Source organism: Microcaecilia unicolor, chromosome 2, assembly GCF_901765095.1.
Source record: "Microcaecilia unicolor chromosome 2, aMicUni1.1, whole genome shotgun sequence".
NCBI lineage: Eukaryota > Metazoa > Chordata > Amphibia > Gymnophiona > Siphonopidae > Microcaecilia > Microcaecilia unicolor.
Window position 1 is genome coordinate 261,998,285 of NC_044032.1, and position 17,753 is coordinate 262,016,037.

The 17,753-nt window shown below is 42.6% G+C and overlaps 1 protein-coding gene across 5 annotated transcripts in view; it reads right to left on the reverse strand.

Annotated features, from left to right (window-relative positions):
* PNCK (pregnancy up-regulated nonubiquitous CaM kinase) overlaps nucleotides 1–17,753 on the reverse strand; it is a 104,426-nt gene that overhangs the window by 51,763 nt on the left and 34,910 nt on the right. For 4 of the 5 annotated variants that reach the window (XM_030194070.1, XM_030194068.1, XM_030194069.1 and 1 more), the window contains 6 exons: nucleotides 16,696–16,770; nucleotides 16,385–16,523; nucleotides 15,027–15,150; nucleotides 14,388–14,463; nucleotides 14,180–14,292; nucleotides 13,175–13,253 (listed from right to left, as the gene is read on the reverse strand). In XM_030194070.1, the coding sequence (XP_030049930.1) occupies nucleotides 13,175–13,253; nucleotides 14,180–14,292; nucleotides 14,388–14,463; nucleotides 15,027–15,150; nucleotides 16,385–16,523; nucleotides 16,696–16,770 (606 nt within the window). Of the gene's footprint in view, nucleotides 1–13,174; nucleotides 13,254–14,179; nucleotides 14,293–14,387; nucleotides 14,464–15,026; nucleotides 15,151–16,384; nucleotides 16,524–16,695; nucleotides 16,771–17,498; nucleotides 17,578–17,753 lie in introns of those variants that run through there. The other variant, XM_030194072.1, reaches the window with a different exon arrangement.

The window sequence follows — 17,753 nt, forward strand, 5'->3', positions numbered from 1 at the left end:
GAAGCAGATAAATGTTTGTACACTAGGTGCACAAATGGACAATATGCATACATTTTAGCTTTTGTTGATGATCTGCTCATTGCAAGCGAAAGTGAGCAAGAGTACAAGGACATTGTAAAGTGTTTAAACCACAATGTTGAGATAAAAGAACTTGGAAATGTGTCATACTATCTTGGTATAGAAATTGAGAAACAAAATGATGGTTCTTATCTTCTAAGCCAGAAGCAGAAAATAAATGAGCTTATTGAAAGTTTAGGTATGCAAGATGCCCAAGTTGTAAGCACTCCCATGATCACTGATTTTCTGAAGGATGAAACAGTAAGAGAACCTTTACCAGATAACATCCAATATAGATCAGCCATAGGTAAGCTTTTATATCTAGCTACCACATACAGGGCTGATATAGCAAATGCAGTAGGAATTTTGAGCAGAAGGGTCAGCTCACCTACCAAATCAGATTGGACTGCAGTTAAAAGGATGGTAAGGTATTTAAAGGGTACCATTGATTGTAAATTAAAGATTTCAGCCAATAGTAATCCAAAACTAATATGTTACTGTGATTCAGATTGGGCAGGGGATCATTCTAATTATAAATCCACAAGTGGATATGTGTTTATGTATGGAAATGTACAAATTTCATGGGCCAGTCATAAACAAAGTATTGTGAGTTTGTCTTCTACAGAAGCTGAATATGTGGCTGTATCGGAAGCGTGCAGAGAACTGATGTGGATTGAAAAACTTTTGCTGGATTTCGGAATAGCTGAAAAGAGACCAATCCAGATAATGGAAGATAATCAGAGCTGCATCCGACTGTCACAGAATGACAAGGTTCAGTCACGCACCAAGCACATCGCAACGAAATACCACAACGTGCGAGAGTTGGCGAAAGAAGGGGTCATCAGTCTACACTATTGTCACACCAGTGAGATGACAGCTGACATCATGACCAAACCGTTACCCAGAGAACATTTTGTGAATCTGCGTATAAAGCTTGGACTTTGTATGAATAAATAATTGCATGACAGTTATGCATGAGAAGGGGTTTGTTGGAATGTAATTGTATTTTACATGCATTGCCTGTCACCTATTATTTCTCTGTGATTACTCTGTGACCTCTGATGTGAATTACTTAGAGAGGTCACACAGCTATGCAACTTCCTGTGGGGGTTAGATGCAGCACATGCAGCACATGGAGCAAATGGAGCTCATGATCTCTCCTAACCTGAGAGGATCTATGGTGGTGTGAGCATCCATTACCATCTAAGCACATGGAAGGAGCTGATAATACAAATGTATAGTAATATGTATATATAAGTCTGTCTGATTATAATCAAACTGCAAACTGTGAGTAAACAGATGTTTTGTTACTTCAACTTTAAAGTGACTCAGCAGTGAATTATTCAGGGGTGAATGAGAGAGAGATGAAGAAAGAAATTAACATTTCTAAAGCTGAAGCTGTGTGTACTAAAATCTGCTAATTATTTACTACAAATAATCCAACAGATCTTAGAGACACTACTCATTTATTTATGGAAAATCCAGGGGATTGACAACCTCAAATGCACTGATTTATTGGTGACAATACGTTTAGAGGCTTATTTGCACCTTTGAATATAGCAAGGGTGTAGCTACAGGTGGGCCTGGGTAGGCTCAGGCCTACCCAGCGGAGGCACTTCACTCCCCTGCCCTCCGCCAGCGGCCCAGCATCTGCCCCTTTCTGAACCCCCTCCCCCTGTTCCTCCCCGGTGGCACTTCACTCCCCTGCCCTCCGCCAGCGGCCCAGCATCTGCCCCTATCTGAACCTCCCTCCCCCCGTTCCTCCCTGACATGCATAAGAACATGTTGCCATACTGGGGCAGACCAAAGGTCCATCAAGCTCAGTATCCTGTTTCCAAAAGTGACCAAACGAAGGACAGAGAAAATGCTGTGCTAAGTGTGTGTGTGTGGGGGGGGGGGGGGGTTGGAAGGGCCCACCCAAAATAATAGGTCTGGCTATACCATTGGAGTATAGCGGAATCTACTTTGAATCAGTGAATGAGGGAATCACGTATCCTTGTATCATTTTGACAATCATTCACTAAAATAGTTCTGAGTAAAAGTCATTTCACTTTTGAGGGCAACTGAGGAGAAAAATTTTATTCTGCTGATTTGTGACAATGGATCCCGAGGAAGGATTTTCCAAAACAGTTTTGCTTTGTTTTTAAGGGAACAAGTGTGTTTCTTCTTCTTTGATGATTGAATTGTTTCCTATTATTAATGGAATTCCATTCTTATCTAATTGTTTTATTGATTTTAAAATTGTACACTGCTCTGACCTTTTCGAAGAAAGGGCGGGATATCAAGTCCTGATTAAGCATGAAACATTAAACTGAAGGCGACATGATATGCAGACAAGTTTTGGCGATTATTCATTATATTACATTGCCTTGCTTTATGGTATGTTAAATGGTTCAGCCTTGTCTTATTGCTATAATATTGGAGAGAGTTTAGTTTATATTTTAGTGGACTAAAAACAAAAAAAGCACAACATGCCAATGGATTATTTCAGCATACGTTGTTTCAGGAAAAGGTTTTCATGTCTACATTTGGAAATCATTTGAGACACTGGCAGTCATATTTATATGAACTGTCACACGTGAAGTCAAAAATCTTTCCTGGGACATTAAATGATGTGTATTAAAACTTGATAAATGATCTGCCCGATTTTAGGGGCTTAATCATTACTGCAGCGCTTTGAACCATTATAATCAACAATGTCCTCATACTGACGAATCCCAGTGTTTAATGGTCACATTCATTATGATTTGAACACTGATTAATTTCTGGATGTGGTTCTGATTTGGATGAACTCTGTGTAATATATTTGTATCTCGCAGAGGGCTAGATTCTGTAAATGGTGCTCAAAAATCAGCAATGAAAAAAATTCTGTGCTAAAGGCTATTTTATAGGTGGTTAATATATCCCACTAAATAAATAAAATAAAGGGCGCTTGTATGATGAGCGTGCTTTATAGAACAGCGCATAGAGCCCATTCCCTGCCAGCTGAAACCTGGTGTAAATGCAGGCAAGGAACTCCTAGCATTCCAGTGTGTAAATGGCACACAACTTTCTGGAATGCTCATGCTCCTCCTCTGGCCACGTTAGAGGATTTAGGCATGGGGTGTTATAGAATAGTGTGCAGGAAGCATAGGCACCCCGTCAGGGGCGTAGCCAGACAGCAGATTTTGGGTGGGCCTAGGCAAGAAGTGGGTGGGCACCAAATGTTCTCTCCCCCACCCCCACACCAAAAAAATATCTCAGCTGATGGGGAAAATGCTTCTCTCCAGTCTCCACCTTGGTAGTCTGCAGCAGGTATGCGCTGAAAACTGAGCATGCGAAGGTGCCAGTATTGTGGAGAGCAGTATTTTCATTACCAAGTGCTACTGTTGGATGGGCCTGAGCCCTAAGTGGGTGGGCCCCGGCCCACCCAGGCCCACCTGTGGCTATGCCACTGCACCCCGTATAAGAGGCTTGGGGAGGCTAAGCCTCCCCAGTCCAACCGTTACCTTCCCCTGCCTCCTCCTCGAATTCGGTGCAGGAAGGAAGTTCAGAACAAAATTGTATCTCCCTCTCGGTGCCGGCGCCCTCCCCCCCATTTCTTTTCTTACATGTTGCCTGACTCACTAGGGACCCTAAGGCGCCTTCCCCAGTGGGTCTGGCTCTGCCAGAACCTCCTCCTGTGATGCGCTTCCTGCTGCAGCTCCAGTGGCAGAGCCTGGCTGTGACTGTGAGCCTGAGTGTTGCAGCACGTGGCTCTTTTCAGTCAGTCACCAAACAAGCCAAAGAGGGAGGCAATTGATTGAGCAAGCGCTGAAGCAGGTAAGTGTTGGGGGGGAAGTATTTGGATCTTTTATTTATTGCTTTCTTTTGCCTTTGCTCAACAGGGAGGTAGAGCAAGACAGTGGGGCAATGTTGGATTGGGGCAAAATAATAATAAATATTTTGTTTCATGCAGATCTCTTTTGTTTAAACATAACTAAATGGGCTATAAGCCCCTAATGCAATCCATTGGTTTTCTTATATTTTGCCTTTTGCTGAACAGGGAGGAGGGGCAAGACAGTGGGACAATGTTGTATTGGGGCAGAGAGAAAGAGAGAGAGGGGTTTTATAAGTCAAAATAAAAATAAATATTTTGTTTCATGCAGATCTCTTTTGTTTAAGCATAACTAAATGGGCTATAAGCCCCTAATGCAATCCATTTTCTTCTTCTGATGACTTATACTGTGCCAAAATTGAAAACTCTTATCTCTATCTGGTCATTAATAAAAGAGCTCATCATTACATAAGTACATAAGTAATGCCATACTGGGAAAAGACCAAGGGTCCATCGAGCCCAGCATCTTGTCCATGACAGCAGCCAATCCAGGCCAAGGGCACCTGGCAAGCTTCCCAAATGTACAAACATTCTATACATGTTATTCCTGGAATTTTGGATTTTTCCAAGTCTGTTTAGTAGCGGTTTATGGACTTGTCCTTTAGGAAACCGTCCAACCCCTTTTTAAACTCTGCTAAGCTAACCGCCTTCACCACATTCTCCGGCAATGAATTCCAGAGTTTAATTACACGTTGGGTGAAGAAAAGGTTTCTCCGATTTGTTTTAAATTTACTACATTGTAGTTTAATCGCATGCCCCCTAGTCCTAGTATTTTTGGAAAGCGTGAACAGACGCTTCACATCCACCTGTTCCACTCCACTCATTATTTTATATACCTCTATCATGTCTCCCCTCAGCCGTCTCTTCTCCAAGCTGAATAGCCCTAGCCTCCTTAGTCTTTCTTCATAGGGAAGTCGTCCCATCCCCGCTATCATTTTAGTCGCCCTTCGCTGCACCTTTTCCAATTCTACTATATCTTTCTTGAGATGCGGCGACCAGAATTGAACACAATACTTAAGGTGCGGTCGCACCATGGAGCGATACAACGGCATTATAACATCCTCACACCTGTTTTCCATACCTTTCTTAATAATACCCAACATTCTATTCGCTTTCCTAGCCGCAGCAGCACACTGAGCAGAAGGTTTCAGCGTGTTATCGACGACGACACCCAGATCCCTTTCTTGGTCCGTAACTCCTAACATGGAACCTTGCATGACGTAGCTATAATTCGGGTTCTTTTTTCCCACATGCATCACCTTGCACTTGTTCACATTAAACGTCATCTGCCATTTAGCCGCCCAGTCTCCCAGTCTCGTAAGGTCCTCTTGTAATTTTTCACAATCCTGTCGCGAGTTAACGACTTTGAATAACTTTGTGTCATCAGCAAATTTAATTACCTTGCTAGTTACTCCCATCTCTAAATCATTTATAAATATATTAAAAAGCAGCGGTCCTAGCACAGACCCCTGAGGAACCCCACTAACTACCCTTCTCCATTGTGAATACTGCCCATTTAACCCCACTCTCTGTTTCCTATCCTTCAACCAGTTTTTAATCCACTATAGGACATTTCCTCCTATCCCATGACCCTCCAATTTCCTCTGTAGCCTTTCATGAGGTACCTTGTCAAACGCCTTTTGAAAATCCAGATACACAATATCAACCGGCTCCCCTTTGTCCACATGTTTGTTTACTCCTTCAAAAAATTGAAGTAAATTGGTCAGGCAAGATTTCCCCACACAAAAGCCATGCTGACTCGGTCTCAGTAATCCATGTCCTCGGATGTGCTCTGTAATTTTGTTTTTAATAATAGCCTCTACCATTTTCCCCGGCACCGACGTCAGACTCACCGGTCTATAATTTCCCGGATCTCCCCTGGAGCCTTTTTAAAAAATGGGCGTTACATTGGCCACCCTCCAATCTTCCGGTACCACGCTCAATTTTAAGGATAAGTTGCATATCACTAGCAGTAGCTCCGCAAGCTCATTTTTCAGTTCTATCAGTACTCTAGGATGAATACCATCTGGTCCAGGAGATTTGCTACTCTTCAGTTTGCCGAACTGCCCCATTACGTCCTCCAGGTTTACCGTGAAGTCAGTAAGTTTCTCCGACTCGTCCGCTTGAAATACCATTTCCGACACCGGTATCCCACCCAAATCTTCCTCGGTGAAGACCGAAGCAAAGAATTCATTCAGTCTCTCCGCTACGTCTTTGTCTTCCTTGATCACCCCTTTTACCCCTTGGTCATCCAGCGGCCCAACCGATTCTTTTGCCGGCTTCCTGCTTTTAATATACCGAAAAAAAATTTTACTATGTTTTTTTGCCTCTAATGCTATCTTTTTTTCGTAATCCCTCTTGGCCTTCTTTATCTGCGCCTTGCATTTGCTTTGACACTCCTTATGCTGCTTCTTGTTATTTTCAGACGGTTCCTTCTTCCATTTTCTGAAGGTGTTTCTTTTAGCCCTAATAGCTTCCTTCACCTCACTTTTCAACCAGGCCGGCTGTCTTTTGGAGTTCCGTCTTTCTTTTCTAATTTGCGGAATATGTATGGCCTGGGCCTCCAGGATAGTATTTTTGAACAGCGTCCACGCCTGTTGTACAGTTTTTACTCTCTCAATTGCCCCCCTAAGTTTTTTTTTTACCGTTCTTCTCATTTTATCATAGTCTCCTTTTTTAAAGTTAAACGCTAACGTATTTGGCTTTCTGTGTACAGTTACTTCAAGGTCGATATCAAAACTGATCATATTATGGTCACTGTTATCAAGCGGCCCCAGTACCATAATGTCCCTCACCAGATCATGCGCTCCACTAAGGATCAAGTCTAGAATTTTTCCTTCTCTCGTCGGCTCCTGCACCAGTTGCTCCATAAAGCTATCCACCCTAAAAGGTTGTTTGTACATAGTGTTTTGCGGTTGAGGGACTGTTTGTTGGTCTTACTGAGGTGACATCAACACTTTAATTTCATTTTAGTTTGTTTGTCATAACATCAGACATGGTTTTAGAATATTTTGAAGGATCTGGTGTTGAATTGTTCCAGAGATGTGTATGTATATGTGGTTTAGTGTTGGTTAAGTGCTTGAAATAATTGAGTTTAAAATATGATATGTCATTTATGATATATAAATCCATTTTTACATGGACAAGCATTACTTGTCAATAACCAGCAGCAGCAGCCCTTCCTTGGTATTCAGTCTCTTCTCCACCATGACAAATTTATATACCAAATACACTGCAAGAAAACTTTCACTTGCTAACCTTCAATCTCACTAATTAAGGTGGTACTTGTAACTTTTCACATTTGGGATGTTGTACTTATTTTTTTTCTGTGTGTTGTCAGAGAGTTATGGATGTTAGCCCTACCCCTGGCACCACCCCTAACCCCGCCCCCTTTAGCCTCCCCAAACAGTTGGGCCACTGACCGCCTATGGAAAAAGAGGCATGTGCAAATCCAAATTAGTGCCAATTAAGTGCTATTATTGATCATTAAGGCCTATTAATTAATTCTTTATTGCTCATTAATTAATTTAGATATGCGTGCATCAAAGATCTGCGCATAAGTTTAGGCGCCAATCCTTCGGCGCCACATATAGAATCTGGGGGATGTTGTTTTATCATATCTATGTTACTAGAATGTTCTAATGCGTCGCCTGTTAAAGTGTTTCATTTGTGTTATGTGGACACTGTGAGTATCATATCTGTGTTATTTGAATGTTCTAATGCGTTGCCTGTTAAGATGTTTCATTTGTATTATGCTGACATCATATTATATCTATGTTATATGAACAGTCGTCCACATTTATCCTACTTCTATTATATCAGTAGTTCCCAAAGCTGGTCCAGGAAGCACCCCAGACAGTCAGGTTTTCAGGATATCCACAATGAATATTCATAAGAGAGATCTGCATGCAATGTGTTCACTGCATGCAAACCTCTCTCATGAATATTCATTGTGGATATCCTGAAAACCTGACTGGCTGTGACGCCTCCTGGACCAGGATTGAGACCCACCGTGTTATATGATTGTTCTAACGTGCTGTTAAATGCATATATTTCTGATACTGTTATCATGTTACTCTTATTACTAGGATTCAATCTGTCGTCTCCAATTTATCTCATTGATTGTATTTATGCTAATGTTTGGTCATTTTACTATTGCTATACTGTTAACCAAATTGTAAGTTTTATGTCAGGCTGTACCTGCTGTACACCACCATGGGTGAATCTATTCATTAAAGACAGTTAAAAAAAATCCCGGTAAATAAAAAATTAGATAAAGTTGGTGCCTTTTTGGACATTTCTGTAGGTGCCCTCTTATAAATCATCCCCTAGATTCAGAAAGCAAATAAAAGTAAGAAGAACTCTCTTGCAGACATCTTTATATGGTGATGAAGTCCAGCTCATGGCCTGCATGGGTGCCGATTTGATTTCTTTTAGTATGTAGCGCCTTTTGGAGGAAGTGCTCTTAACAAGTACTAAGTGAAAGACTGTGACCTGCACTCTACTCTCAAGCATTGGCTACCAGAGGCCTTAGGCCTTCATGTCTTAATGCGCAGGTGGTGTTGGAATGAACACTTCACCTGGGACAGTGCAGGGATGACGATCAGAGACCTCGTCTGGTCATTGCCCATTTTCTTAACTATGCTATAAAAGAAAAAGTGCTCTTACAGTACTGACAGCACCGAGAACATACCAATGAAAGTGTGAAAGTGTTGATTTTCCAGGATTTCTCGGCTCAGGTCTCAGCCCGACTTAGACCTATGGCTCCTTACTGCAACAAACTTTTTAAACGGAACATTAGAATTGCGCTACTCTATCTGGCTGAAGCATGAATGGTTCACAACAATAAAGTCTTATACATGAATTCTGAAAAAGAACTGGAATTGTTTGTGCAGAGTCTGCCACCCCAAGTGAGGCCTAAATCTCCTGCTCCTCCAGGGAACTGCAAAGGATAGACCACCTGATTACGGATCTACGGCCTTTTGCCTCTCGGATGATTTGCACTGCATCTCATCTAACTTTGCACCGTAATGTAGGGTGCCATAGACCGAAAATCTATGTCTATTAGTTTGACACCTTTGGGGCTCAAAAGCGGTCTCAATTTGAGAGTGACTTTCCCACCATCTCTATATTAATTGTTCACTGGTCCCTCTCTGTGTGGGATAGTCCGTACCAGAGTTGTTACAAATTCTTTCCCTGTCTGCCTTGAGCCCGCGGAAATGGCCTGAAACATTTGTCGTGCCTTTAGTATGACACTCTTTGTTGAACCTCCTTCCTAGTCATTGATCCACACAGGAAGATCGTAAATATTTCTTGCTGGGTGGACTGGGGAGGGCTAGTTTTGGACATCTCGGATCCAGGCCTTGTGTAACTGATTCCATTTTACATGACAGAGCTGGCCCCTGACAAGTAAGACCCTCTTTTGGAGTCATATATACTAGTTGTAGTTGGAATGGAAATGTCTAGTTATATTGCACTAGATATGCTTCCTTTATGCCCAGGAGCTGGCATATAATAAGGGGAAATGGGAAGACTGTACAGTTGAGTGGAGGGAGGGGGAATTGGAGGGGAGGAGGAGGAGGGGGTTTGAAATAGAGGGATGTGTGTGTTGAAAGTGACTTTGGTGAGTGTGAGAATAATTGGATTTTCTATACTATTTCTGTTTTTTCATTACCGTGCAGTTAGACTCATGTTCGAGGTATTTGGACCTATATGAGAGGCCAGTAGTGGAACAGAGTTTGGCTGTACCCCACATATCAGTGTGTACTATTCCTGTTTACAATACTTTTCTGATAATGGCTAACTGAAAATAGAATCTCTTAACGTTGATGGTATTCACTCAAAAGAACATAAGAATAGCCATACTGAGTCAGACCAACGCTTCCAGCAGTGGCAGAAACCCAAATAGTAGCAACATTCCATGCTATCAATCCCAGAGCAAGCAGTGGTATCCCCCATGTCTACCTCAATAGCAGACTATTCCTCCAAGAAATTGTCCACACCTTTTTCAAACCCAGATCCACTAACCGCTGTTACCACATCCTCTGGCAAAGAGTTCCAGAGCTTAACTATTTGTTGAGTGAAAAAATATTTCCTCCTATTTGTTATAAAAGTATTTCCATGTAATTTCATTGAGTGTCCCCTGGCCTTTGTACTTTTGAAAGAGTGAAAAATCGATTCACTTTTACCTGTTCTACACCACTCAGGATTTTGTAGACCTCAGTCATATCCCCCCTCAGCCGTCTTTTTTCCAAACTGAAGAGCCCTAACCTTTTTAGCCTTTCCTCATATGGGAAGAGTTCCATCCCCTCTATCACTTTGGTCGCTCTTCTTTGAACCTTTACAAGTTCCTCTATATCTTTTTGGAGATATGGCAACCAGAACTGAACAGTCTTACATGAGGGAATCCCTACCTCCAAGGTTCACTGAAAAAAAACAACATGAAGAAAATAGGGACATATTATTCCAGCCTGATCACCACCTACCAGACTAGATGGGAATATGGGACTTTAGATAAGGAATTTCTTACTGTCCCACCACTTATGAAAAAGCTGTCAGTCTGGTACAAGCTATGTAGGAACTCCTCTGGTGATGCTCACCTGGCCTCCCTGGCATCTGCCTGATCGGAGGATCTTCAGATGGAGGTATCTCTGGTTGATATTACTAAATTCTTTCAAAATATATATGTAAATGTGAAATCATCTTCTCTGCAGAAAATTCAATGCAAAATACTTCATACTTGTCTAAAGCTAGGGAGGTGAGACTTGGGTTCTGGACTGAAGCTGTGTAAAATGTCGGATCACTCCAGGAACCTTAATGCATACTTTTTTGGAATGTCCCAAACTGACATTATGGAACAAGATCTTGGCCAAGATAGAGGGCATCCTTCAGTGCTCCCTGGAATGGAACTATTCAGCACTTTTATTGGGAGATATGCAGCTCATGATGGACCTGGGTCTGTCACCAAAAATTCACCTACCAGGCCCTTCATTTCAATGTTGGATCTACAAAATGCAGGGGTTATCGAAATTTGAGCTTTGTACTTATTCCAAAAGACTACAAGTGGAGTGGTGGCTTTATCGTAGCCTATGGGAGCGTTGTCAAACATTGACCACCGATGTAGACACCCGAACCCTGCTTACTGTCAACAGTAACTTATTTTGCTCTATATACACTGATTGAAAAGTTCTTATTTTCTCTTTTTCTGGCTCCTTAGATATGATGTTACAGGTCTCTTTCTGAGTCTGATTGCATTTTACTGATTTTATTATTTTTTTGGGTTTCTTTTACACATTCATCAGGTGTACATTGGGGCTCATTTTCGAAAGAGAAAAACATCCAAAAAGTGGCATAAACAGGTAGATGGACATTTTTCTCACAAAAACGTCCACATTGCTATTATCGAAACACATTTTAAAAATGTTTTTCTATGCTGTTCATCCAAAGTGCGTCCAAATCACAAGGGGGCATGACAGGGCATGTTAAGGGTGGAATTTGGGTGTTCCTGACACTTGGACATTTTCCTGACATAATAGAAGAAAACAAAAATCTCCGGGACTAAAAGTTAGATGTTTTGCTCTAAACCTCTTTTAATAACCGTGTTCAACACTTGCTTTTTGGACATTTTCATCAAAACATCCAAAGTCGGATTTAGACATCATATCAAAAATGCCCCTCTTTATGTACTTCTTTTTGTTCTTTTGGTGCCACAACCTACCAACACCAAAATGATAGAATACTTGCTGGGAGTTTTGCACCTAAATCTACTTATGTATGATTGAGGAACGAATGTGTTGAGTTTAGGTAGTATGTGTGTGTTTATGGGATTTGGTTAACAGCCTCTTTGAAAAAAAAAACAAGAGGTAGTATAGTGCTTTAATCCTTACCTTTTGTAATCTGTTACTGTACCATTGTTTGATACTGGTTAGTATGCAATCTTGTACAATGCATTATTGCCTCAATAAACATGATATTTAAAAAAAAAAGAACTGCTCTGAAAGAATTATTACCCCACTTCTAAAAAGAAATTGAAAACATATTTTGAATAGGCTTTTTATTAAAATAGGGTGTGTGTTAAGGTCCAGGAGTCTGGACCAGCTCAAGTGACAGTGGCACCCTGAGGTGACTTGAATCAGCACCCTGCCCCCATCCCATCCCATTGGTCCAGCATCTTTCCCTCCCTCCCACCCCGTGGGCTGGCATCACTTGCTCCTTCTCCTCTGCCCCCCACCCCAGGTCATGTACACTGTGCACATTGCCAGCAGCAGCAGCAGCAACAGCCTTCAGTCGGGTCTTCCCTCTGCTGCACCCTGCCTCCCGTGATGCAATTTCCTATGGGCAAGATGCAGCAGAGGGAAGACCCAGTGCCTGACTGAAGACTGCTGCTCCTGATAATGCGCAGAGTTTACAGGACTGCGGAATGGAGGAGTGGAGAAGGAGCAATGCCAGATCTGCAGGGAAGGAGGTGCAGAGGAGGGAAAAGGAGGGGAGAGACGCTGGACCAAGAAAAGTGGGGAAAGAAGGAGAGATGCTGACCCACAAGGAGAAGGGGGAAGACAAGGTTTAAGTATTAGACCAGGTGATAAGGATTTTGGAACTTTTTATTACCAGTATCTTGAGCCAGTGCCTCACCTGGTCCAATGGTTAAGCCCATCATGCCAGAAGTGGAGGAGTAGCCTAATGGATAATACAGTGAGCTGAAACTTGGGAGAACCAGGTTTAATTCCCACTGCAGTTCCTTGTGATTCTGCACAAGTCACCTAATCCTCCACTGCCCCACGTACAAAAGGTAGGGACAGAGAAGGTATAATATGTAAACTGCTTTAGTTGTACCATAGAAAGGCAGTATCTCTAGAATCCAACAAACAAGCTAGATAAGCCCTTTTGAATATCAGTATTTCTAAATTTAGGTGTTTATTTTTCAAGCAATTAGGTGTTTTTGGAAGGTCTTGAAACTAAGTGTTTCCACAGCATAAACATTACCTCTAGTCGTACTTTTCATCTGAGTTAATTTAAGAAAGCTTAATTCAATTCTCTTCAAAATTTTAGACTTTCAACCCCTACCTCACGGCCCCTCCCAACCTTCTGCTCATTTGTTGACCCCTGTCCTTCACTTGTTCCATTTTGGAAACAGAAGCCCAATGCTTGATTATTTCTAGAGTTTTTGTGTTTGGTTGCAAAACGAAAAGGGAATCTCGTCTTTTCACACACAGGCCACAAGCTTATCTTCCTCATCCTATGCTGACAAGAATGCGAACTTACCATGGATGCTGTAGGGCCTGCTCGCATGAAAGACGTTTCGCTGGGTCCCGTTCCAGCAAGTGGCGGATAAAGTCTTTGGCTGAGAAAATGAAGAGGGGGAGAGAGAGAAAAAAGAAAGAAAGAAAGAGACAGAAGCCATAGAAGGAGGAGACAGGGGAATTAAATCCGTAAGCATAAGAAACAGATAGAATTCCTGCACCAGAGCCAGGGCAAGATTCTGGATGCCCTAGGCAAACCTTAAGCCCTACCCCCCCCCCCCCCCCCCAGGGCAAGATTCTGGATGCCCTAGGCAAACCTTAAGCCTTACCTCCCCCCCCCCAGGTTAACTTTCCGATCTTTAACCTGCAGCCCTCCCACCAAGATTTTGATAACCGAACTCAACAATCATTATCATTACACAAAAATCCCATTACAATGCAGGTTAAAGTATGTACTGATGGTTCCTTGAATTTGGGAGGCTGTCAGGATCTATTCTTCTGCTTTGACTGCTGCCACCCTAGACAACCACCTAATCTTGTCAATTGGTTAGAATGGCCCTGCCTGCAGCCCAGAAAAGTCTAGCGCCAAAGACCAACCACTTCCAGTTCGACAGAGCAGGATAAGAATTCCCTGTACTTACTGTCGGTCTACACAGTTCTAATGCTGCCTATTATGGTATCATTAGTAATATTTCTGTTATATGGTTGTTTTACAGTGCTATTAAATGTTTATATTTCTGATACTGTGTCTGTTAGTCTATTAATAGGTTTCAATTTGCTATCTCCAAGTTTTGTCTCATTGATTGTATTTATGCTTCTAGTTAATTGTTTACACTGTTCACAAAATTGTAAATTCATGTCAATCTGTACCTGCTGTACACCGCTTCAAAAGAGGTTAATAAATCACAATAATTATAAAAATTAAATAAAAATAATGACTGAGCCCTCCCCTCCCTCTCAGATTGCGATGTAGACAAAGCCAAAGCTCTCATGATCTTACTTTTCTGATCTTTTCGTGGCTTCTTACCAGAGTCAGAAATGTCATCCCAGTACGGGGAGTCAAACTCATACTCTGCCTTCAGGATCTGGTTGAATAACTCGGAATCATTTTCATCATAGAAGGGGGGATATCCGCAGAGCCTGGGAAGGGGGTGAGACAGGGCAGTGTATGAAGAGAAAGAAGGGGAGACTGTAAGGTACCTTCTGAACCAAGAATGGCAAGAAAAGGTACTCACAAGATGTAGGAAATTACTCCCATAGCCCAGATATCCACGGCTTTACCATACGGCTTCTGTTCCAGGAGCTCAGGGGCTGAGCAGGAGGGTAAAAGATGGCAAGAGGAAGAGCTTATTAGTACCTTCCCTGCATGCATGGCTCTGTCAGTGGCTCTCAGTTTTCCCCATAGAACCCTTGCTGTTCTACTGTTATGACCCCCTCTCTCCCAAAATACAGAACTCTGCCAAGGAAACTCACTCCTATCCTGTGGCACACCCTACTATTCCAGTACTGAAACCCCCACACATAGCTCTGCCAATGCATCTCACTCCTGTCCTGCAGCACCCCTCCCCAAGCTAATGAATACTGAGACCCCCCCCCGTCATGCACAGCTCTATCAATGTATCTCACTTGTCCTGCAGTACGCCCCCTGAGATATTGAAGTACAGAGACCCCCCTCCCCACTGCACACACCTCACTTTTTCCCAGCAAGATCTCCTGCTATTCCAGTACTGATACCCCCCCTCCCATCGCATAGCTCTGCCAAGGCTCCCCCCACTATTACAATCTGCTTGCTGCTTTTACCCCCTACCCAGACCAGGCTTTAGCATGAGCTATGGCAGTTTCTGCTTCCCTCCCACCCACTCCATGTCTCTCACCCACATAGCCAGGAGTGCCGCAGGCAGTTGCCATGACACCGCTGTCTTCAATCTTGGATAGGCCAAAGTCACTGATCATGATTTTGGAATCCTCAAAGGGAGTGGCATAGAGCAGATTCTCCGGCTGTTGGTGCAGGAGGGAAGAGCAGAACAGTGACTCAGAAAAGGCGCCAAGCCAAAATGGGAGCCCCTATCTATCCACTCTGCTTATGCATTCCACAAAATAAAGTAATGCAAATGTATTTATAATCCCTGCACACTGCCCACACAACGCTGGAAGAGCACTGAGCCACACAAACACTAGGGTGGATAGGGAAAGAGAGGTATTCACAGTACTCACTAATGACCTGAACACCCAGACATGTTGTCACTTCTTTTGTAGTTCTGTGAATACCTCTTTTTCCCTCCAGAAATGGACACAGTACTCCAGTTCATCACTAAGGTGCTAAAGACCAGATAACCTCAACTCAATCCTCAGAACACACCCAGCCAGTCAGGTTTTTAGGATCTCCACAATAAATATGCATGAGACAGATCTGTGTGCATTGCCTCTATTGTATGCAAATCTATCTCATGCATATTCATTGTGGAGATCCTGAAACTTCAATTGGGTGAGTGTGTTTCAAGGACTGGGTTGAGAACTCCTGGTATAGACAGAATAGAGGTAGCTAGAGAAGGGTTTCAATCACCAAATGGGTGCAGGTTTTAGACCAAAAACCCTGTGAAATGAAACAGGTGGGAGAAGGCGGATATGATAGAGACATTCAAATATCTCAAAGATATACATAAAGCACACAGAGCAAACCTTTTATCAGTACACAGAACAGGGATTCTCAACATAGCCTTTGAGATACACCCAGCCAGTCAGGTTTTCAGGATATCCATCATAAATATGAATGAAATAAATTGTCATGCACTGCCTCCATTATATATAAATTTATCTTATGTATACTCATTGAGGGTATAATGAAAACTTGATGGGCAGTGTGTGTCCTAAGGACTGGGTTGAGAACCCCTGATCTAGAACTAGAGGTCGTAATAAAAACTTAAAGTGGGTAGACTTGGGGTACCATAAGGAAATACTCCTTTAAAGGAAGGTTGGTGGCTGCATGGAACAGCTTCCTAGTGTGACTGATAAAAGTCAAAATAGCAGCAGAGCTCCAAAAAGCCTGGGCTTGGTACAAAGGATCCTTAGATGTCAGGATTAAGCCTGAGGTAGGCCAAGCTCTGCAGTATTGCATCAACAATGGGCAAATTACATGGACCTTATGTGCCTTAACATTTATGGTATCTATAATCCCAACAGCACATAGCCTACATTGAGTTGTAAGGGGCCCTTCTGCCCCTCTCTCCGTTACCTTTAAGTCCCGGTGCACAATGCCCCTGTCATGCAGGTACTGTACAGCATCAAGAACCTGTTTGATTAGCTGACTGGCATCTTTCTCAGTATAATATCCACGTTCTATGATCCGGTCAAACAGTTCCCCTCCGGTCACCCTGAGGAAGGCAAGCAAAGTCACCATCTGGTTGCATTTTCTCAGCCCAACAACACGCCTGCAGTGTGTAGCAAAATCATGTCCCCATCCCTTTGTATGACAGACACCATAGCTTGGTTCTCAGCAACTCACTTAGCATGAGTAAGAGAAGAGCCCATGAAGGATCTACTTACAGTTCCATGACCAAATAAAGTTGGGTGGGGCTCTCATAGATGTCTTCTAGGGTCACAATGTTCTGGTGTTTTATTCTGAGAATGAGAAAGACGAATCAAGTTAAAAGGGAAAAGCAAGGGAAAGAGGAAGAGGACAGGAAGGGACAAGAGCCACAAACCAAGACAAGGTAATCAAAATGTCATGGCAGAGTTCTTTTTGCTAGCTATATTTAAGCTGTAATACCAGATCATTTCCTATAGGGAAGGGAAATGGGACTTGATATACTGCCTTTCTGAGGTTTTGCAACTACATTCAAAGCGGTTTACATGTATTCATCAGGTACTTATTTTGTACCAGGGGCAGTGGAGGGTTAAGTGACTTGCCCAGAGTCACAAGGAGCTACAGTGGGAATTGAACTCAGTTCCCCAGGATCAAAGTCCACTGCACTAACCACTAGGCTACTCCTCCACTACAAAGCTTACTCCTCACTTTACTGGTTTGGGGCTGCCAAGAACACATCCTATGTTCTAACCCAGAAAACCCCAGAAAATCATGCATTTTGTGAGGGGTAGGGTGAATCCAAGGGCCAAATACCATTTGGGAGGTGAACAATTAGCAGCTGCCAAACAAGAAAGAGACCTTGGGGTCATCATCCCTGATAACTTTAGGGTGGCCAGTCAGTGGAGCAGGCAGTTGGGAAAGATAATATTATTCATAAGTGCATAAAGAGAGGCCCCACTAGTACAGAGAGAGAAGCAATATGAACTCTCCACAGTGAGACCACACTCTAAGTAACATCTTCCATTCTGGAGACCACACCTACAAAGTGATTTTAAGGTAGAGGGAGTTCTGAGGAGGATCACCAAATGGTGCAGGGCCTGCAGTGAAAGCCATTCCCTGAAACCCTGACAGAGCGGAAGGTGTACTTTGTGCAATAAAAAAGAGAAACTGGAGATAGAATGCACATGTTCAATAAGTTACCAGGGGTAATGTTCTCCAAAGACTGAGAAAGTCAAGGTCAAAGGTTTATTATTTGAAACTGAAGGAAGGAAAGCAAAAAAAAAAAACAATGTGACAA